At 58.0% G+C, this 22606-nt stretch overlaps 2 protein-coding genes across 2 annotated transcripts in view; both read right to left on the reverse strand.

Moving 5' to 3' along the window:
• Nucleotides 1–85: 85 nt before the first annotated feature.
• PDK2 (pyruvate dehydrogenase kinase 2) lies at nucleotides 86–16131 on the reverse strand. The gene is made up of 11 exons (XM_042914545.1): nucleotides 15906–16131; nucleotides 13874–14015; nucleotides 6898–6969; nucleotides 6320–6504; nucleotides 5710–5799; nucleotides 5416–5493; nucleotides 2953–3029; nucleotides 2762–2860; nucleotides 2490–2597; nucleotides 1750–1863; nucleotides 86–1170 (listed from the first exon to the last, which is right to left on the reverse strand). Exons 1-11 carry the CDS (start codon nucleotides 16021–16023, stop codon nucleotides 1030–1032), a joined length of 1224 nt encoding a protein of 407 aa, XP_042770479.1. The 5' UTR covers nucleotides 16024–16131; the 3' UTR covers nucleotides 86–1029.
• Nucleotides 16132–20752: 4621 nt separating this feature from the next.
• Nucleotides 20753–22606, reverse strand: part of ITGA3 (integrin subunit alpha 3) — a 30129-nt gene continuing 28275 nt past the window's right edge. Inside the window, exon 27 of the mRNA XM_042915432.1 lies at nucleotides 20753–22155. The gene's annotated coding sequence lies outside the window, so the exon portion shown is untranslated. The remainder of the gene's footprint in view (nucleotides 22156–22606) is intronic.

Raw genomic sequence — 22606 nt, forward strand, 5'->3', positions numbered from 1 at the left:
GTCACAGGGACCGCAGTGTCTGTGTGTGTTGTTTATGCATGTGGATCTCCTTCCCCCCCAGCCCAGGAAAGCAGCCAGGACACGGTCTCATTCAATCTCCTCTTTACTGTGGATGTCACGGTCATCATCACAGCCACTAGGAGGGACACACAACTTTAACCCCCTGTGTGCTAAGGGGAAGGGTGGGGGCTTTCGGGGCTATAAAACTAGCTATGCACATAGAGCATTCTAGGGAGAAAGCCACCCCAAGCACCTGCGTGTCCAGGCACAGTGGGAGGTGGGGTCTGGAGCTCAGGTGGAACCGTGTGGGTGTGGGGCCGGCAGGTGGGTGTGTGCATGTGAGGACATGCCAGGGGAGGGCTTGGGAGGTGCCTGAGGGGCTCTGAGAAGCTTGGCTGAGGGCACCTGATCTCTGGGGCCTCCCAGGGTCTCCCACTTTAAGGGTGAGCCCTGGGTGAGAACTCCCGCCTCCTAACCTTGACCTTCAAAGCTCCGGGTGGAGGGAGGCGCTGTCGGACCAGGTCCCCAGCCAGGGGCCCAAGGGTGCAACCCCCTTTCTCCACCCGGGGACGCCCGGCTCCTTCCTAATGCTGACGCTGGACGAGGGCCAGGGTGCCTGCACGGGCTGGGGGAGGAGGAGAAGGCAAGCAGGGTGTCCACTTGGAAGGTCAGGGCCGTGGAGGGCAGTGAGGGGGACCCAGGACCCCTGGCAGCAAAGTGGCAGCCCTGGTCTCAGAAGGAGGACTGCCATGGAAATAGCTCTGGGACACCCCATCAGGATGGAGACGGTTCCCCGTCCTCAGGCATCGCCCACCGAGCCTGAACACCAGGGAGACTACTTAGGGGTCTCCGTGGAGACAGGGATTGGCACTTAGGGGCCCCCCATGGACTGGTCACCATGATTTCCACAGAGACAGAAGCTGGTCATCAGGGAGAGCCTCCCCCCCACCTGGGGGGGGGCTGGGGAGGGTCACCGTGGTGGCCAGTCCCAGAGACAGCAGTCTCAGGTGCAGGGGAGCGAGGCGGCCCCTAGCTGACACGGTAGGTGGACGTGTTCTTGGGCTCCGTGCTGGGCACACACCAGTCGCCCGCCTCCTGGATGGTCTGGTAGTGACGCCAGGCTGACTTGTTGTAGACGGGCAGGCGTTCCACGGAGTCCGTGGACAGGGCCTGGAGAGCACTAGGGTCAGCTCGTCCCGCTTCCCAGCGCCTCACCCACTCCTCAGGAGATCGCCCTTTCCCCCCCGGGTGGGTTGTGGTGGCCTCTGAACGTGACCATGTCTGAGTCAGCCCAGCCAGGTGCCAGACACTGGCTGAGACAACTGACCCTGGCCCACAAAGACCCACGAAAGGACCTGTCCCTTCTGTGCCTTGCTCCTGCCCATTCAGGGTGGCTGCTCACTGAAAGGGTCAGGGAGGCAGAGGGAGGGTAGGCTGTGACCTTGAACAGGGTCACGGACGCTGGGCCTCAGTCTCTTCCTGAGCTGAATGACAAGTTCTCTATGGTACGCCCCTTCCTCCTGGGTGTAAGAAGTCAAAGGCCCCCAGAACAGGGGTCTTGGTCATAGACCGTGGACTTCCTTAAATTGCCTGCCGGGTTGGGAATGCCTGGGGGTTGGGGAACTATAGCTTTGCTCTGATTCTCGGTCTGGAATGGGGAGAGGACAGGGGGGATGGAGAAGAAACCCAACAGCAGGCCGACACGCCAGGAAACCCCACAAGCCGGGCCCTGCGGTCTAGGAGACTCACCTTGAGGTAGATGACAGCATCGGTCCCAAAGCCCTCCATGGAGAAGAGCTGCAGGTCTCCCTGGAAGTACTTGGCATAGAGGCGGGAAATGGGGAGCCCGTACCCGAAGCCAGCCTACAAGGGGGCAGCAAGGGAGCGTGATGCGGGGGCTGGTGCTGGGCCTCCTGGAGCTGCAGGGACCCATGTGCCGAGCTGGGGTTAGGGCCAGGGGATTCCCAGGAGCCCCCAGGGGTGAGGGAAATGGGTCTGGTGGAGCCAGAGAGGCTGAGCCGTCTCAGCTGGGGTTGGTAGGAAGCAGGGGAGGCAGAGGAGCTCGGCCCTGGGAGCCAGTGGGTCTGGACAGGTCCAGGGCTCCCTCCCGTTCCCACACCTCCTGCTCTGCTGGGAAGGCAGGGCGGTGCTGGAGAGTGAACAGAGCAGAGAGAGAGGCAGTAACTTCGTGGGGCCCTAGTGTGAGAGGGAGAATTGAGGAAAGGTGACAGACAGATACCTGCAGGTCAGGTCAGAAGGCAGCCACAGGCTGGGGGTAGGGGGGAGGGAGTGGGAGAGGTGCCCTCCCCCGCACCCCAACCCCCCAGACTGGGAAAGGTGACTGACACCACACACAGCCATACAAGAACAAAGACCACGGGAATCGAGGAGGCAAGTGATGGGGACAGTGACTGTTTGATGAGGTGAAAAGACAGGCACTCTTTAGGAAGTCGGGGCGGGGGGGGGGGACTGGAGAGAAGCCGTCTCACCAGCGGGGTCCCTCCAGTGCCTGGCTGGGGGGTGGGGGCTGTGGAGTACATGTAGCTGAAGAGTCGCTCGATCTTCCTCAGGGGGACTCCTCCACCCCGGTCACTCATCTGGGGGAGACGGATATGTCGTCAGTGCTCACGCCGCCCACACCCTGACACCCCTGACCCTCTCTTGGTCGTCCCCATCCCCAGGGTCTTCTCTGAGCCCATCTCATGGTGGGAGGGAAGTTCCCACCCCGCTGTCCTCCGGCCCCAAACCAAGAGCCACATACTTTGATGGACAGATCTTCCTCACCCAAGGCCACCATGACCTTGATAGGTGGGAGGACAAGGCTGGACTCGTGGCTTTCCACAGTTGCGCGCATGGCATTCTGTGACGGGAAAGGGGGAAGTGATGAGTGGGAGCAGCCTGGCCCAACCACCCCCAACCCCACAGAGGGAGGGCCATCCCCCGCCCCCTTACCTTGAAGAGTTCAAAAAGCATGTGGTAGAGGTGGGAGGGGACATAGACCATGTGAATTGGCTGTTTGGAGTTGGAGGCTGCGGGGAAAGTCAAGACCAAGGATCAGAAAACTGTCGAGAGGTCACCATTCTGCATTCATTCACTCAGCACCTAGGACCCAGCACTCAACCACCCATCTATCGTCCAACCATCTGCTGGGCCACCCATCCGGCAATTGTTCATCTATTCATACGGTATCCATCCATTATAAGATGTCCGTCCATCCATCTGTTCATCCATCCATCCAACCACTGATGTTTAACGGTCAACATTTATGAATTCCTCCAACTACCCATCCAGTGTCCATTCAACCGTCCAACTGTCCCTCAACTACGCATCTATTCAAACATCTATCCTTCTCAGTTATCCATGCATTCAGAGGGTACAGATCCATCCTGCTCTTGATCCACTGTTTATCGAGCCACCCATCCATTCAAGAAGTATCTATCCATCCTATATCCAGCCTCCTAGCATTCACCCGGACACCGGAATCCCTGGGAGTTTTTTTTTTTTTTTTAATGTTTATTTATTTTTGAGAGAGAGACAGAGCACAAGTGGGGGAGGGGCAGAGAGAGAGGGAGACAACAGAATCCGAAGCAGGCTCCAGGCTCCGAGCTGTCAGCACAGAGCCCGACGCGGGGCTCGAACCCACAAACCACCAGATCATGACCTGGGCCGAAGTTGGATGTTTAACTGACTGAGCCACCCAGCGGCGCCCCCTGGAGAGATTTTTTAATCCAGTGGGGGGAGGGGAGAGGTGCTGCGCATGACTCTTAGAGCAGCACTCTGCCCCTCAAGAATCGCTCTGGCCTGGAGAGTTTCTTGGTGGTAGGGACCGGTGTCTTTTCCAGGTACCTGGCACAGAGCTTTGTAGCAGGAACTCAAAAAGTGTGCGGTGGATTAAGGAATGAAGGAATCCCAGGCCCTGCGCTGGGCAGTGGGGCATAAAGTTGAATAAAATTCAGCCCTACCATCTTGGAAATTCAAGTCTGGACAAACACACAACTGACTTTCACATTGGGTGTGGTACCCAGAGCTATGTGCCAGGCCCTGAACTTGACCCCAGGGATACTGAACTAAAGTAGCCTGTCTCTGCCCTTCTATCTTTGTCCCCAAGGAATTCAAACAGAGGTAGGTGGGTGCCTAACCATGTTTTCTAGGAGGTGCAGGAAGGCTTTTCCAAGGACCTGAACTTGAACTGGGCCTTAAGGATGTGGGCAGCATGACTTCCAGGCATGAAATACCTACCTAGGTTTCTGGAACCCAGGTAGGGGGCGGCTAAGGAGCAGGTGGGGGAGGGGAAGGGTAGAGAAACTTCCAGATCCCTGATCGCCCTTTCTCCTATGCCCCTGATTCATCAGCAGGTCCTGGCCTCTCTATTTCTTTTTATCAAATCTACCCTCTTTTTTTCGTCTCTGCTGCCTTGCCCTCCCGTGGATTCCTGCAGTGACCTCCTAACCGGTCTTCCTGAGGTCTCACTCACCCCCTCCAACCTCTAAATATCTTCACAACGTAAGTGAGACCCTGGCATCGCTGTGTTTCAAATCCTCCGATGGGCTTCCCGGGAAGCTGCACCCAAAATCCCAGCTCCTGTCTGTGGCCATGGGCCCTGCGTGCCCTGGCCTCTGTCTCCAACCCCTTCCCGCCCATCTCCCAGCCCACTCACTGGTCCTGCTGGTCCCTGACCACCCCATCCAAAGTAGGACCCTTGCAGCCACCTTCTCGTATCCCCTCTTGCCTTCCTCTTTTGGTAATAGACACCCCCTCCCCCAAAGTTTTAACGGGCACATGGCTGCCCAGCTAGACTGAATTCCCAGGCTCCCTGGCAGCCGGGCATGGCCAGGTGACTTAGGGGAGTGACTGTCCACCCCCTGAGCCCTGCCTTCGACATCTTCTTCCCCTTCTCCAGCTGGAACTGAGACCTCAGGGTGGGTGGCCAGCTCTGACTGCTCTGCCCCAGGGGCTGGAGAGGGGGAAGCCTCTCTTTTAATTAAGCCACTGTTGTCTGGATTCTGGAAGGGCAGCCAAATTGATACCCTATCAAATACACCGCTCCTCGCCATCGCTGTCATGTGACCTCATCTTGCTTCCTCCCCATCACTTGTCACCATCTGAAATTAGCTTGTTTATTATTTGTTCACTGGCTAACACCCAGCACCAAGAACATAGCCTCCACGAGAACAGAGTGCCTCGTCTGGCGTGTTTACGGCCTAATAAGTGCTTAATATAAATTAGTAATTATACTGCTAATAATAAGTCAATACTAGCTCTGCTTCTGCCCCATCCAGTGCTTTTCCTTCCCCCCCCCCCCCCCCCCAGGTCTTTTCCTGACTCTCTCATATCACCTTCTACTCTGGAGCCCTTAGACAAACACACACACACACACACACACACACACACACACACACGGCCTTGTTCACTCACTATTGATCTCTTGGATCTCCAAGTCAGGGGAGGCCATGTAGTACTTGTCACACAGGAGCTTGGCCATATCATAGGCATCTGAGAGAAGAGAAGGGCCATTTAGGGAATGGGGCGGTGCCAGCAGGCAGCCAGCCCTCTTGGCACTGGCTTGGGGGGGTGGGTGGGCATCGCTAACATTACATCCAAGGGGACGAGGCCCCCACCCGCCAGGGAATGGCTCAGCCTCTGGCCAGGTGGCCTGAAGGGGGTCTCTGGGGCTCCTCTGTGTGGGCCAGCACGGTGGGGACAGCTTACCCTTCACCACCTCTGAAACGTTGCAGTTGGGGTCGATGCTGCCAATGTGTTTGGGGTGGGCCGGGTTGGTGCTGCCGTCAAAAATCAGGGCTGTAGGCAGGAAGGAAGGCTGCTGTCCGTGGGGCTCCCCTCCTGCCCCCAGGGCTCTCTGACTCCACCCCTACGCTTAACACCTCTCCCCCCCACCTCCTCCCCGTCTGGACTGTTTGCAGACCTGAAGTCTGCTCAGAGAGCCTCCTCCCCCACACAGCCCACATTACATTTCTTCCTCCTCCTGCTACACCACTTACAAAAGTGATTTTCCCCGTCCCGCATCAGAAATGCTCTGAGCATGAGGAACTCATTTGATTTTCAACTGGTTACAATCTCTCAACAGTCACAGTGAATACTTTGGGACTGGGAGACTCGGAACAGCAAACTGTTGCCGGAAGTACTAGAGAGGGTTTTGACGGATACCACACGGGACAGTGTGTAGGGAGGGAACATGATTTTGCATCCTACAAACACGGAGAACAACACGCCTCATTGCTGCCGTGTTCCTTCTCCGCCGTGGAGCCAGGATCCCTCTTTCGGGTCCTGAGCCACCTCCCCCAGCCCCCCCCCTGCTCACTGTGCTGGTTGATGAGCATGCGGATGGAGATGCGGCTGAGGTAGAAGCGGTCCAGGAAGTACTGGATGTTCTGGTTGGAGACCGGGTCGTCGCCGTAGGTGTCCTTGTACTCCAGCACGCCCTGCGCCATGGTGGGCACCACGTCGTTGTGGCGGTTCCGGATGGTGATCAGGGCATCGGTGAACCTGCAGGGCACGGCGGCTGTCGGCCCCCCGCCCTGTCCCGACCCTGGGGCCCCCTCGGGCTCCTCCCCACCTCTGACCTCCTCTCCCCGAGTCTTCATTCACTCGACGCTTCCCAACCTGACGGACACACGGTGCCTTCCCCACTGCTTCCCAAGCCTGCCCTGAATCTCCCACCGCCTGTCTGACAGCTGGGAACTCTTCACGGGCAGGGGCTCGGATCCCCCAACCAGACTCAGGGACACCGAGGCCAGGGGCCAACTCCCCCCTCAGACTAGATATCCTTGAGGACAGAGGTCATTTCTTCTATCCTCTTGGCATTTCTGCATCTGGGTTGTGACCCCGAGCCCCCTCACCTGCACCTGCCCTCCTGCCCCCGTGGAGGCCCTCACTCACTGGCTCAGGGTACAATGGTCCTCGGGGTCTTTGTCCAGGAACTCCATGATGTCCAGGAGACTTTGGACATACCTGTGTGCAGTGGGGGAGGGGGGACATGGCCTCAGCTCCAGGCCAGGCCTGGCCCGGCCCCCCTTCCCACCTGACAGCTGGCCCCATGCCTGCCCCGCCCCTACGGCGGGCGGCACCCGGACGGCACTGGTCGACAGGCCGCACCACACTTTTTCCCAATGCGTTTCATCTGTATGCGAGTCTCCCTGACAACACAGTAAGTTATGCAAGAACATCTCTCATTTGCTGGTCCCCCATATAGCACCTTTGCTTTGGGATCTAAGAATGGCAGTCTCAGGAGGGCACTGGAGATCATCCCACGCCCGGGGCCTCATGGATTACGGACCAAGATTCTGCAGTGAGAGGAGGCTGGAGCAAGTCACTTAACCTCCCTGAGCGCCCCTTCACGGAAACCGACTGTAACATCTGACCCGTCGGGTTGCTGTTTCATCCCACGGGGCACGGCTGGCCAGCCCGGGGCATGTCGGAGCCCAGGCTCAGTGAGGATTATAGCCTAACACTCTGGGCTGGGCACAGGAGCCGTGCAGTCTGCCCAGGGGAGTGGATTTTGAAGGGCAGGTGGGAAGGACACAGGAGTGGGGCAGGCAGGCCCGGCCCTGGCCATGGGTGGGGCTGGAGCCCCCAGCGAGCCAGGAAAGCTCACTCCACTCCACAGGCCCGACAGGGGTACGTGGCCGCCTGCTGCTCCCATCCGCAGGCCTCGTTGGGAGGCCAATTTCCTCAGGATCTACAAAAGAGCTAGGTAACCGGGGGAGTGTTAGGAAGTCCTGAACTCGGGGCAGCAGGGGACCGGCCGGTGAAAGGGAGTCAGGCCCACCCGTGGCAGCAGAGGGTATCAACCCAGAGCCTGAGTCAACCTAGAGCCCCTGTGAGCCGGGACCCCCGCTGTGCCCCAGCTGACATGCGCAGTCCACAGGCTGTTCTCCTGGGGAAGGCCACCAAGCGGAGCCTCTCTGCGGGAGAAACGCTTCTAGCCAGCAGGAAGGGGCTGCCTGGGGCAGAGGGCAGTGGGGCCCAACAGTCTCTAGGAGAGGCCCCTCCGCAGCAGGAGCATTCCTTTGTTCACAGTGCTTTGACCTTGACAGGTATGACGAGCAGGAATTAGCCCCGTTTCACAGGTTCCTCAACTGAGGCCTGAAGCAGCCGTACAGCTGGGAGGTGGTGTAAGAGAAGACTCAAGCCTCGGGTACTCTTGTCACCCCGTAGGGCCGTCTGCTCAAAATGCTCACCTCCGTGTCCCCGCGGGTCCCTCTGTGCAGAATACCCTTCCCCCTTCACCTACCAACCGCTGTCTTCCCTCTCTTGCTTCAGACAGCGGAAGAGAGAGTGGGAGAGCTGGCTTGGGGGCTGGCTCTACTGAGTCGCCGTCCCGGCTTTCCCACTTCGTGGCTGTGTGGCCTGTGTAAGTCGTGCAGCCTCTCTGGGCCTGAGTTTCCGCCTCAGGAAAACGGAGGGTCTTGTACCTATGGCCATTGCTACCTTTCAGTGAGGGTCGAACGTGACCATTGGCCCAGCGCCTAGCACACGGTGAGCACTCTCTAGATGTGCATCCTTGTCACGAGTGGAGGTTTAAATGTCGCGCTGGGCTTCAAATCCACGTCTGTCTGACTCCAAGTCCACACCGTGTGGCCAGCTGCCCACCACCTACACGGGTCCTCACAGTGCTGGGGCCGATGTGATGGCGGCCGGCATTTCCAGGGGGCCAGGCTCGGACAGGGCTCGGCCCTGTGCTTGCCTGCTCCCCTACGTTAGCCTCCGCGTTAACCTGGTAGCTAGGTGCTCCTGCTGCACCCATTCCACAGATGAGGGGGCTACCGTGCAGAGCAGGGCCTCTCTCTCTCTCGCAGGCTGTGTGCCGCCAGATCCCTGTTCCGTCCCCTCACCGCCATGCCCAGGATAAGCTTCACGCTCAGGATTCTGGGAGGGCAAGGGGATCTGGGGAGAACACCTGCAAGGGTGCAAGGCTGGGGTAGGTAGAAGAGAGGAGGGGGAGGAAACCAGCTGGGGAGTGGAGCCCAGAACCCCTGGGTTAGAACCCCTGCCGGCCTGCCTCGCAGGGCCTTTCCTTCCGGGGAGTAGTCCTCCCCGGTGGACTCTCGGGAGGGGAGAGGAGAGGATGGGAAGGATTTTCCCAGAGGACCCCGGCCCCCGCCTGAAGCCTTGCAAGGTCTGCTGCACCGGATGTCACGATCGGGTCCTAAAGGGAGAGGCACCGGGGAAGGAGTGAGGCTCGCTGGCTCCCGTGCTGCCCCCCGCTCCGAGGGCTGGAGAAAAGAACTGGGCTCGGACCCGGGAGGCCCGAAAGCGGTGGTGCAACGACAGGCACGCCACTTCACTTCCAGGTTTATCCGCCCCCCCAAACCCATGGCCGGACAGAGCAGGCCCAGCCGGCAGCGGGGGCCCGACACAGCTGCCCTAGGGAAGGCCTGGGCCTGCCGACCTCAGCAAATCAGGCCCCGGGGCGCCTGCCTTCTGGGGCCTTCTAGCCTGCCCAGAGCCCTGGATTTGGGAGGCGGGGGAGGGGTGGGGGTGGCGGAATGTGTGGCGAGGTGGAGGGGGCGAGCGCACACCATGCAGTAACGTCCACAGCCGCTGGGAATAAGAAGTGTGAACGAGGCCGTGGCCATTTGAGGAGGGGGAGGTGACAGACCTGTCCTGCATCGTCCAGATGGAAGCTGCTCTGTGGAGGGGTGCTGGGTGCAGTCCCTGAGCCGGGCAGATTCGGGTCCTGGGGCTACAGAAGCCGCTAAGCCGCTCAGGTCCCCGGCTATAAAGTGGGGTTCACGGCAATAGCACTCCGAGGTTCTCAGTCTCAACTCTGATCCTGGAAGGAGTGGGTGAGGGGGTCGGTGACGATTTGGCCCCAGCCCCAGCCCCATGCCTGGGGTACGGCGGGCCCTGGGTTCTCAAGGGCCGTGGTTCCTGTAGGGTTGGGGTGCAGGGTCTACACCTCACTGACGGGCAAGGGAGGTTCATGAGAAGGTGCTGGCCATACGGCCCCCGGCCCCTTTCCCTGCCACCCCTTGGTGGCAGGAGATTCTTAACCTCACTTCAGTGGCGTGCCTGTCATTGCACTACCGCTTTCGGGCCTCCCGGGTCCGAGCCCAGTTCTTTTCTCCGGCCCTCGGAGCGGGGGGCAGCACGGGAGCCAGCGAGCCTCACTCCTTCCCCGGTGCCTCTCCCTTTAGGACCCGATCGTGACATCCGGTGCAGCAGACCTTGCAAGGCTTCAGGCGGGGGCCGGGGTCCTCTGGGAAAATCCTTCCCATCCTCTCCTCTCCCCTCCCGAGAGTCCCCTACCTTCTGGAAGCACACGCCTACCAGTGCCACACCCTCCTCCTTGGGCTGGCTTTCTCTCCTGCTCCGTGCTCAGCATCCCTAGGCGGCACACGTTCCGATAAGGGGAGCCCTACTGTCTGTGGAGGACTCGCTTCGTGAGTGTGGAAACCTCTGATCCACGTCGCTGCCCCCCCCCCCCCCCACCGGCCAAACACAGCACTCTTCCCCTCCCCTCATGAACGCAGCCACCAGGTCACACGGCCGCCGCTGGACTCCCGGCTCTCTCACCAGCAGCCTGAGTGATCTCACACCTGTGTCTTCACCTCTCTGAACCTCAGCCTGCTCATCTATGAAATGGAGATAAAAACAAGGCCTCCTTCCTCAGGCGGTCGGGAGCGCTAAGTGCGGGAACACACGGACATGCCTAGTTCCTGATGCACAGCAGGCCCTCTGGGTCTGTTTGCTTTGGTCATTGCCATCACTATTATTACCACATTGTCTAAGACAACCTCGGCCACAGTCACAGATCTTTGGCCTAGAGGGACTGCCGCCCCGGAGCTCGGGGCATCTAACGGTGGCATCTGCCCTTAGAAGCGGGATGGATCCCCATTTTACGGGGGAGGAAGCCGAGGCTCAGGGAGGCCAGAGGCTTGCCAAGGGTGAAGGGTCCAGCAAGCAGCAAAGCCAAGCCTCAAAGTCAAGTGTGCTGACACCGACACCAACGACCAGGGCTTTCTACTCTCTTCCAGTCGCTTCCAAAACAGGCGCCCTCTGCACCAGGTCTGTCTGGTTGAAACAATTTATCAGGCTTATTTAAAACCAGGAATGCTCAGCTTGTCCACATTGACCCTCCGCCCTTGCCTAGACTCTCTCGGCAGCTGAGAAACTCGCTAGCTATCGCCACATCTTAGCACCACTGCCTCTGATCGCATTTGTACAGGCCTCTCCCATTTCCCAAGGGACGGCATTTCCTCCCTACCCATCAGACTCTGAGGACAGTGGCCCTCCTGCCAGGCTCCTTGGTATGTTGTCCCCCTGCTGTCGTGCGAACCCTGCCCACCTCCACCTCTGCATCCAAGCTCCTGGAGGAGGTATGCACTCTCTCACAGGCAGCCACCTCGTCCCCATCGGAAAGTCCTTCCTCCCCTCAGACTTCAGCTTCTCTTGCTGCGGCCGATGCCCGTTCTCTGGAAAAAAAACCTCAGCAGGCTTCTCTTCAGTGCACCGGGACACTCACTCTAGCAATCCCGTCGCCTGCTCTCCTGAGAGTTAAATCATCCACCGGGAGGGGTTCTCTCTTGTCTAACTCCGCTCCCACCTTCTGTTGCTGGACGCCACTTCCAAGCTTTCGGGGAAGAAAAGCCAGGCCAAGCCCGCCCATGTGCAATTCATTTTCAGGAATGGCCTGGGCAGGAGCCTGGGGGCGTCACGGGCAGTTCAGCAGCTCCCTGCTCCCCTACACCCTGACATACATCCTCCGGCTCTCCTAGGAACACGGCGTCCCGGGAGGGGCACGAGAGGGCCTGTCGTGGAGTCAGGGACCTGCTGGAGAGGCAGTCAGCCAGTCAGCCGGGCAGAGCCGGAGGAGGAGCGGGGGACCAGATGGCACCTTCTGTCTCCTCCCTGCGACTTTCACACGCCCCATGGTGGGAAATGCCGGCTGGCTCAGATGTCCTGCACCTCAGAGGGACAGGGCCCAGCGAGGGGTGACCTGGTGGGGCTATAGGAAGACCAGTTTCCGCCCTCCCCCCCAACCCCCCTTCACAGCTTGTATCCAAAGCACTACAGGCACAGAGTGAGGTCTCAGAGGCCTGCCTCTACACCTTGGCACCGGCAGTTCCAAGGCCTGGAATGCCCTTCCCTTCCTTCTAGTTCTAGGCTCACGGAGGCACCCTATAAGGCCCAGGGATGTATTGCCTCCGTTACGCGTCCATTTCAACTTCCCCACAACTTTCTCCTTCTTTTTCTAAACGTTTGTTAATTTTGAGAGAGAGAGAGAGCATGTGCATGCGAGGGAGAGGGGCAGAAAGAGAGAGGGAAAGCGAGAATCCCAAGTAGGCTCTGTGCCACCAGCGCAGAGGCATGTGTGGGGCCGAAACCCCTGAACCGAGATCATGACCTGAGCCGAAATCAAGAGTCGCCCAATACGCTGAGCCACCCAGGCAGGTGCCCCTTTCCCACAACTTTCTGACTCAGTGTGCACCTTCGATGTGCCTGGCCTTGTGCACAAAACGCTTTCCTTACTGCGTCTCATTAAATTGGAGAAAGTCCTGCGTATGCCTATCCATGCGTAGCAAAAATGCTGGAAAGGCACCAATAAAACCTTATGAAACGCTACCAGTGTTTGGTTACGGGGTGGAGGGTATTTGGGTACGGGGTGGGCTGGCATTCTCTTCTAGCTGCTTTTTCGTGTTTTCCAAATGTCAAAGTGGACATGTTATACTTCTACAATGAGGAGAAAAACCTAACCGATGTTACTTTTGAATAATATTTTGGTTCTTGGGGGCGCCTGGGTGGCTCAGTCGGTTGAGCGTCCGACTTCGGCTCAGGTCATGATCTCGCGGTGTGTGAGTTCGAGCCCCGCGTCGGGTTCCGTGCTGACGGCTCGGAGCCTGGAGCCTGCTTGGGATTCTGTGCCTCCCTCTCTCTGCCCCTTCTCTCGGTCTCTCAAAAATGAACCAACGTTAAAATTTTTTTTTTAATATTTTGGTTCTTAAGTAAAAGTAACTCTTCAGCAGCTCATTGCTCCCACCGCTACCTGTGGAGCTCTTAATTTACCCACTCTGCTCCCTACCAGATCACAGGCTCCCTGAGGGCAGTTGCTGCTGCTGTTTTCCCGTACCCAGCATGGCCCTGGGCTCACCGCAGGTGTGGACCCATGCTCCTGAATCCAACAGGGGTCCACAGCCACATCACACCATTGCCAGAAGAGCTAGCAAAGGGCTTCTGCACAGGTACCACCAAAGACCAACAATGATTAACCACTTTCGTGCCCCTTACAAACTCCTATTTGTTCTTCATGTGACTGGCCATTGATTGATGCCATCCAGTTACTTAACCTGGGACAGAGTTCTAGAGGGACCTTTGCTGAGGATTTCCCTCTGCTACTGCTACAACTTTTGGTCCTTGCCCCTCCAAAGTTCTTGGGGGTAGGTACTATGCCTGGGTCTGAGCGTTTCCCAACATCCAAAACAGTCTGGCTTGTAGCTTGGATTACATAATCTGAAAATTCGTTTCTTTCTGTTGCCCTGGCCCTACAATGTTGCCCCAGATAAATGTTACCCGGTAGGTGCTGGCTTTTCAGAACCAGGGCCAGTGGCGAATGGCGACATGAGCTTGGTTTGGGTTTTGGCTGCGAAAACGATTTCCCAGGGGGATCCTGGGTTTCCAGAGGAAGGAGAGTGGTTAAGTATAGGGATGGCCCACAGGCATGGAGGCTAGGAGCTTTATCTTGGCCTCGCATTCCACTTGACCTTGGGCAACTCTCTAGCCTCTTGGAGTCTCTGTGCTTCCCCACTGTCCCCACCTCCCTCAAGGCTGCTGGAAGCACAAAGACTCCATCTCTGAGCCCAGGGGCATCTGGCAGCGGCATGGGCAGTGGAGTGGGAGTGGCCAGGGGTCTCACCAGCTCTGGACCAGCTGTACCGAGGGCGTGCTCAGCACCCGGTCGGGAAGCAGGTTAATCTCTTTCATGATGTTGGCCAGGCGCACGGGCAGCTCCTGCCTCAGGAAGGTGAATGAGGTTTTCTCACAGGCATTGCTGGACCCTAGAGGGAGAGAGAGAGAGAGGGGAGCCCACCCAGCTGCAAACCACTGGAGCCACTGATCATCTCAGGGTCAGGTGGAAAAAAATCCTTCATTTCCTGAGAGTGCAGAGAAGTGACCAGGGGCACAAAGCAAAGCAGCTCTCCTAAGCCCCTGCACTGTTCTCACCTCCATACCACCCCTCCGAACCCTCTTCAAGCTTGCGTCCTCTCCCCAGCCCCCACTGACCCCTGCTTGCCTTCTACCACAGGGGACAGGGCCACTCCCAGGCACTCTTGGAGCCGCCTCTGGCCTAAGCGACCTCACTTTGTGTCTTTCTGTCTCACTTAGCAGAAGCTCCAACTGCAGAGTGGAGGGGGTGGGCTGGGGCTGATCCAGGTGGGCAGAGGAGCCCGGGAAAACCACCCCTTCCCGGGGCTGGAAATGGCCGAGGGGAGCTAAGCCTGGTCCATCGCAGCTGCAGGGGCCCAGCGTCATTGTGGGCCCAGTCTGTCCTCACCTAGGCTGGTCTTGATGACCACTGTAGAGTTGCTCCTGCATTAATGCCTGCCTGTGGGGCAAACAGGGCCCAGGCTTGGGAACCCAAATACCTTGGTCCTTGGTCTGGCTTCAAGATGAAGACCAAGTGATAGACTAAGGCCATGGCCTAGGGTCAGAAGACCTAGACTTGAGTCTAAGTTCTGCTCCCAACTCTGCCACCAAGGGCATGTCACCGTCCTTCTGAAGATCTGTTTCCCCCACTGTACTACAAGTGGACCCAACCCTACTATGAGCCCCACCTAGCCCATTTCTATAACTGGGGTCCAGTTTGGACCGGACAACTGCTGTGGCTGGGAATGGGCCCAGGAGGCTTTCCTACACGGGGACAGCTCGAACAGGGCAGGGGGACAGGCAGACAAGTCCTGGGGAACAGGGGCCCTGTGTCCTGGCTGCCACCTCCCCACCCCCTCCCATCGGTGACGCAGCTGTAACTTGAGCCAGGCACTGTCTCTTCAACTCTTGAGAGACCTGGGCATCCCCTCCTAATCCCCAGCTGGCACCACGGAAATACATGTAGACAGACAGGGCCCACACAATGCCTGTTTCAGTCGCCACACTGGCACAGCTTTGCTTCTGCTCCAGAGGCACCCCCAGGGCGCTGCTGGTGGGTGATCCTGGCCCAGAAACCTAGGGACAGCCAAGGCTGCAAGCCTCCTGACTCCACCTCATGGTGCCCCAGGCCTTGGCCCGGTTGGGGACAGGGAGCCAGGCCCAAACAGATTTGCTCTTCAAGTGTCCTTGCCCACTGGGACAGCTGGGGGCCAGCTCCTTCAGCGGGTAGAGGTATAGGGACCAGCGACCTCCCTCCTGTTGACACTTTCTGAAAGAGCCTGGGTCCCACCTGACCCCAGGGTGCCCAGCCCAGCCCAGGTCTTCTTCCAGATGGTTGCACCTCCCAATCCTGCCTTGTTACTGCCACCAGCATCCCCGCCCTATTTCCTCTCCAACTCCTACCCTTTGAGCCACTAGGGCAACCACCGTTAACCCTTTCTGTCTGGATATATGCCACTCCCTTCCTGCCCTAACATCATCGCCTCATTGCCTCTTACTCCAAGACCTATGGCAAAGCCCAGCAAGACACTGGACCCCTCCTTGTCAGTGCTCCCACTTCCCATTAACGACCTAGTCCAGAGCTCTTCCCCAGGGCACCTTAACCCTTTCAGGGCCATCACGCCCCCCCCCCCCCCTTTAACCCTTTCCTGCCTGGTACCCTTCCAAGCAACTTCGCTGTCACGCGAAGGAGGGCCTTTCTTCTCCTCCGCATTGATCCTTCAAGACCAGGGCTTCTTCACTTACCGCCCCCCGGCGCCCCGCGGGCCCCCGCGGCCAGCCGCCCCCCGCGCACTCCGTACCGAAGTCCAGAAACTGCTTCATGGACAGCGGGGACGGGGAGAACTTGCTGAAGTGTTCGATGTACTTGGGCGCCCCTGCCAGGGACGCATTTTTCAGCAGCGCGCGGACCCAGCGCATGGCGGCGGCGGCGGCGGCGGCGGCGGCTGCGGCGGCAGCTGCCGCTGCTCGGGCTCGGGCTCCAGTCCCTCCGCGGGCAGCGCTGGCTCTAGCGGCGGCCCAGCCCGGCCCAGGGACTGGGGCCCGCGGTCTCCTCCCCGCCCCGGTCCCGGCAGTCCTCCAAGCCCCGGCCAATCGGCTCGTCGAGGTGCCCTGACGTCGCCAATGGCCGCTCACAAACAACCCCGGCAGAGCCAATCGCCTCTTGCCCCGGCACGTGGCTTCCCCTGGACCCGCCCCTTTAACCCGTCTCTGCTCGGCGAGGCCCGTTGTTTTCTTGGGTCGCACCGAGGGCCCGCCCCCCGAGCGTTGGTTCCGCCCTTTCCTCCTCCGGGCCAAGCCCCGCTTAACCCCTGCCTCCCCAGAGGTCCGTTATTCCTCCTTTCCACTTCCCTTCCCGCGCTCTCCCCGAATCTCCTTCGCTCGCCTCCCCTGAAATTATCCGGATAGTTTTCAACGAATCCCTTCCCTCCCAAAGGGACCTGTTTCACCCGCCCGGATCCGCATCTGCGCTCCCCGAGGGGGACGGTCTGGTGGGTTCCCAGGCCGGATGACAGTGACTTAGACTGGAAATGTTTGCAAACTTCGGGATCAAGATGCAAGCCCATGCTCACCCCTCGTACAGATTTGCCCCCACCCGCTTCCACAAAGATCCAAGCGGCTCGGGAAAAGGCGACACCCAGAGTCAAAACCCTAACGACTGGCGGCAGCAGAGGCAGCCGCTAGCATCTGCGCTATGAGTGCAGTTTACAAAACACTTATTTTATTATTCTCTACTCATTTGACTTGAGAAAGCGACCATCTTCGCACTGGGCTTCCTTAGAGAAAGGTCCTGGCAGGTGATCTGTGCTGGGGATTGGGGAGCCCTCCCTTCCCCAGTAGCCCTGAGCTCTCATAAGAACTTGGCGCCCCCTCTCGTGGTGGTACGTCCTGACCCCGCCTTGCCCCTTTGATGTTTTCACTCTTTCACTGTGTTCTTGGGCCCCACTGACCAAGTGCCCAATAGACTCTGGGCTTTGTGCTGGGAACAGGAAACACAGAAAGAATAAAGACGTAGTCTTTCCCCTTGATGGTTTCATTTCTCAGTTTGGGAGGTACCTGCTTAAGAAGTAAGTAGTTGCTATATAACAATGTATTACAGTCACCACCGAGCTATGTGGAAGGCTTCACAATGGCAGGGACTCTTAGCTGAACGAATAATAACCTATGTGCTGGGCACGGTTTGCATGCGTTATTTTATTTAATTCTCCAGATGGCTCGATTGTGCTATTATTATCCCCATTATATAAATGAGGAAACTGAGGCTCAGGGATCCTTCTCAAATGCAAATCTGAACTTGTTTTCTGTTGTTGTTTTTGTTTGTTTTTTTAGTTTTATTTATTGAAGTCACCTCTGCACCCAACACGGGGCTCAAACTCACCGCCCAGAGATCAAGAGTCCCATGCTCTTCCAACTGAGCTGGCCATGAACTTGTTACCTCCCTTGCTCACGGCCTTTCAGTGGCACTCCACTTCTTACTGGCGCCTTTCCCGCTGCTGCATGATGTGCTTTGGCTTAACTCTCCAGGTTCATCTCTCCATATTCCCCTGCTCCACTCCCAGCCATAATCATCTACTGCCTTGAACCAGCCTCCAATCTCCAAGACGTTACAAAGGCTGTCTCTTCTGCCGAGATCATTCTTTTTTCTCACCACCTGCTCCTTCTTCAAGTCTCTGACCCTACCAGGCTGGGTTATGGGTTCCCTCCAAGGGCTCCTTGGACCTCCCAACCTTAGCACTATTTGGGTCTTATCACACTGAGTGGAAATCGTCGGCTGACTCCTCTGTCTCCGCCACTAGACTTGAAGCTTCAGGAGGGCAGGGATGTCTGTGTCTGTGTAATTCACTGCTCGATCTCCAGCCCCAGGTATAGCACCTGGCACACAGAAGGGAAAAGAATGTGAAAATAGAACTGGGGTCACCACGGAGACATGCCACAGAGGCACCAGGGAGGAACAACGAAACATCCTTCCAGCTGGCAATTACATCATTGATGATGTTGGTGAGTGCAGTCCTCAAGATGCCAGGAAGAGTATATGGCATACTACATGTAAAAAGCCCGGCCCTGGGGGCGCCTGGATGGCTCAGTCAGTTAAACGTCCGACTTCAGCTCAGGTCACGATCTCGCGGTCCATGAGTTCAAGCCCCGCGTCGGGCTCTGGGCTGATGGCCCAGAGCCTGGAGCCTGCTTCTGATTCTGTGTCTCCCTCTCTCTCTGACCCTCCCCCGTTCATGCTCTGTCTCTCTCTGTCTCAAAAATAAATAAACGTTAAAAAAAATTAAAAAAAAAAAAAAGCCCGGCCCTGGGCCTGGCACATAGTAAATAATCGGTAAATAGCAGCTATTACTGTCAAAATTTAAGTAATAATGAGAAGGCCATAAGCCCTGAGGCTAGGTGTAGGAGAGAGATTTCCCGTGATCCTCTCGTTAGTGCTGGACTTCTGAATTTTTTTTTTGACGTTTGTTTATTTTTGAGACAGAGAGAGACAGAGCATGAATGGGGGAGGGTCAGAGAGAGAGGGAGACACAGAATCTGAAACAGGCTCCAGGCTCTGAGCTGTCAGCACAGAGCCCGACGCGGGGCTCGAACTCACGGACCGCGAGATCATGACCTGAGCCGAAGTCGGACGCTTAACCGACTGAGCCACCCAGGCGCCCCAAAGTGCTGGACTTGTGTAATGTGGCCTCTGTGCTTAGATCTGCAAAGCTTGCTGCAGGGTGATAACGGGAGTGGCATGGTGTGGTCAAGCTAGGTTTAGGTGATGCTGAGGTAACCTCCACCCACACCATGCCCAGATTTCCCACTATATATACAATGCAGGTTGGTGGGGGGCGGGGAGGGGGGCTCTCAATCCAGGCTTCTACAGCAGCAGCAGCAGCAGCAGAGGAGGGAAAGCCGGGGAGGGCCTCGCCCAGCAATTAACTCTCTCAGCCCAGAATCAATCCGCTTCCCTTCTGCTCACAACTCACTGGCCAATATTAGTCACATGACCTCATCCAACCAGGAAGGCCCAGGAAGTGCCATCCAACCTTGTGCCCAGAGGGGGAGAATCACCTTATGGGTCCTTTTAGTGACACAAAAGCTGAGACCCTCTTGGGGAACAGTTTGGAGGTGCTACAACTCCAAGGAGCTCCCGAAGCTTGACATGATCGAGGACCCTTTTATATAAAGTGGGTATTGCCGCCTCTCTACCATGATGTTTCTTTCATAAAAGTGTAGCACCAGTCCTCAAAATGACTACTTACACTGTGGTGTGTGTGTGTGTGTGTGTGTGTGAGAGAGAGAGACAGAGAGAGACAGAGACAGAGGGAGAGACTGTGTTCTCATCCAAGCATAAACAGTCTGTCATACACACACACACACACACACACACACACACACACACACACACATATATGAGACTGGGGGCTGAGCCTGTGAAGGTGGCCAGAGGAAAGTGTAGATCCCTAGATCTTTTTTCATAAAGTAGAAAGTGTCTGCAAAAGACAGGAGCGAGCCGGACTGAGCTCTGCAGCTGGACTTTGCCACCCCACGCGTGGTGTTACTCCCGACTGAGCGAATAACCCAGGTTTTGGAAAATGAACTGGGGGTTCCGATTATTATTGGTTCTGAGAGCTTTGGGTAGTGGCTTGGGTTTTCCTGGAGGAAGTGGAGCTTCCACTGTCAGTCATCCCGGAAAGGGGCAATCCCAGCCCAGAAAGTGAGGGGCAGTCAGTGAGGCAGGCTGAGAGACACCCAGGCAGACATCAGCAGGGGGTCCTGGGAGAAAAGCCTGGGTTTGTGGGCTCTCAGAGCGGCTGAGTAGAGGATCTGCCTCTAGGCTTCACTGAGTAGTAATTTTCAGCCTCCGGGGAAGTCTTCCAAAGGCCATAGCTTTGAGGACGATGGACGGAAGGACCCAAACCACAATTTAGGACAAAGAAGTCATGGGGAAAGCTCCGTCCTCCCAGTCCTCCCAGGCTCGTATGGAAAGGGGGCCTTAGGGAGGGCTTGGCCCAATAACGTGGGCCAAGGGGGCTCAGTACCGAAGCAGCCCTGGAGCAGTGGCCACAGACTAGGACTGCAGGTACCCCTGCCCAGAGTCTGCGCAATAGATACTAGGACCTTTCCATCTTTCCAGTCTTGGGTCCCTGGCTCGCCCTCTGATCTACTCAACATGGTGCCTAGGGGCGGGGGTTTGGGTGCAATTGCAGCAGAAAAGCAGGTTCTTATCTGAATCCAGCCACTGGATGAAGGTTCTTGGCTCTCCGCCCTTGCACTCAGCCTCCCTGCACCAGTATCCAGGACTACCTGTTTCTATACAGCAGAGTAGCTTTCTGCCTCTTCCGGACCCTGCACATCACCACCTCTCCCTCCCTCCTCCTCCCCCAGGGCCGGCACACTGTGCACCAAGAAGCCGTTTGGGATTCTCTTCAGTCTACTCAGGTCCTCTCCCTGACTTCAGGTTCTGGATCTCAGTTATATGTCCACGACCATCCCTTAGACCAGGACATCACTGAGAGCAGGGGCTGGTATGTCCCCCTCCCCACCTCCAAGATCCCTCCCCGCACCTGGCTTTGTCCGCCCAGGGGTCAGCTAGATGACATCACTATCCAACAGACCGAACTGGGGTTGGTACAGGGTGGGGGTGAATGGAGGCCGATGCAGTGCATAAAAACTGGGAGCTGTTTATTGGTCGCCTGAGAAGCCTATATACAAAGAAGGCACAAGGAGGGGGAGGGAGCCTCCCGCTACAGTACCATGGAAGGGGACAGGGACTGGAAAAGGGAACCGCCAAGAGGCAGGGGTCAGGAGAGGTTCCCTGGAACCGGCCTCAACTTCTAGACTGGGCCTCAGGACCTACCCACGGGGGAGGAGGCAGAGCTAGGTTGGCTCTGAGAAAGCCAAGGACAGCCAAGAACTCTCCTTCTAGGTCCCCTCCCCATGGTCAGTGAGGGCAGAATAAGTTCTGCCCAGGGGGCAGGGCCAGGGCTCCCTCCCTGTTCTACATTCAAGTGTCGCTCCCTCTGTGACCTTGCGTGTGTTGCGGTGGGGGGAGATGGTCTCTCCAGGCCTTCAGAGGCCTGCGCGGTAGTGGTGGGTAAGAAGTGGGATCTCCTCTCTACGTCCAACATCTCCTTGGCCCAGGACTGGTCCCCTCCTCTGCTGAGCATTCCACTGAGTTCCCAGGGCAGTCCCGCCGCCACGTGTCGAGCTGGCCAGCGGCTTTTGTCCGTCTTTGTTCCTCCAGACTGCTCTCCTCGCCAGTGCGGGCCGTGGCCGAGGAGAGAGGCTTCACAGAGGTCCGTGAAGGAAAGCCATCTCGGGGACCTTCCTTCTAGCTCACTCTGCTCTTGGGTCTGAGCACGCCCAGTCCTGCAAACGCCACGGTGGGCAACCTGAGGCAGGCCCCCGCGCCCTCTGGCATGGGTGCCGGGAGCTGCTGCTGGGGGCCCGGCGCGCCGCTCCCTGTCAGTAGTTTTAGACTTAATAGCAGAGTCAATCCAGTGACTATGGCTCAAGATGGGTCCAGTGTGCATGGGGGAGGTGTCACCACAGCGGGGGCATTTTCCTCCTGGCTCTGGTGGAGGCCCTTTGGCTTCGTTTTGGCACAGGCAGAGGCAGGGCCACGCATGTCCACGCGCCAGCCGTGGTGCACAAGCACAGGCCACAAGCAGGGGGGCCCGCGTGTGTCCAGGGCCCAGGGCTGCGGTGAGCTTGGCGCTGCAGGGCCCGCGACCCCGGCCCTCCTGCGGGGAGCCCGTGGCCAGATAGCCCACGCGCGTGCTCGAAGAGGCGTGTGTGCCTGAGTCTGCTGCTGCCAGCCAAAGGCAGTGGCCCCTGTGGACCGTCCGGGGCATAACTTATGATAAACAGAAGGGGGCACCAGGGGGAGCAGGGGTGGGATCGGGGAGGACATCAGTAGTATCGGTCCCGACTCTGCCAGCTGGTGACCCAGTGCTTCTTGGTAGGCACGGTGCTCCCTGGAGGCGGATAGCGCTCCTCCTCCCGGATCCGCACAGCGTGGTACTTGGGCATGATCCGGTAATAGCGGGTCCGCTTAAAGAAGTCGCACTGCATTGGGGTGGGGGGTGGAGAAGACGAAGGGTATCAGCGAACCAGCAATCCGGGCCGCAGGAAGTTGTGCCCAGCCGCTTCCTCCCCCCACCCAGAGGCCCTCAAAGCCGGGACCCCCTGACCCAAACACATGCCATCTCCCTGCACCGTGACAGGGAGGGCGAGGTTGCCCACCCCACGCCCCGGAGGAAGGAGGAGCTGAGGAGGGCAGAGAGGAGAAGGGAGGCAGATGGAGACAGAGAGGTGGGGCACTGAGATTGTTGATGAGAGGGCCAGGATGGGTGGTGGTCTCCCCTGACCATGCCGTTGGGGCGGGGGGGCTCCAAGGAGGAAAAGTACTAGTTCCCAGGAGAAGGACTCTACTAGTCCCATCCTTCTCAGGAGGTGTAGACTCACTCCGGAAGTTTGCTGTGTGGCCTAGAGATGGGGCCTCGCCTTGGCCTTGCTC

Source organism: Panthera leo, chromosome E1 (genome assembly GCF_018350215.1).
Source record: "Panthera leo isolate Ple1 chromosome E1, P.leo_Ple1_pat1.1, whole genome shotgun sequence".
Lineage (NCBI taxonomy): Eukaryota > Metazoa > Chordata > Mammalia > Carnivora > Felidae > Panthera > Panthera leo.

Bases quoted from the DNA above. Each gene is read 5' to 3' on its own strand.
- PDK2 (XM_042914545.1), bottom strand. From the start codon at position 16,023: ATGCGCTGGGTCCGCGCGCTGCTGAAAAATGCGTCCCTGGCAGGGGCG. The intron at 6,505-6,897 runs GTGAGTGAGGGC...CGTGCCCTGCAG, and splicing joins GACCATTGTACCCTGAGCCA to GTTCACCGATGCCCTGATCA. The intron at 1,171-1,749 runs GTGAGTCTCCTA...AGTGCTCTCCAG, and splicing joins ATGCTGTCATCTACCTCAAG to GCCCTGTCCACGGACTCCGT.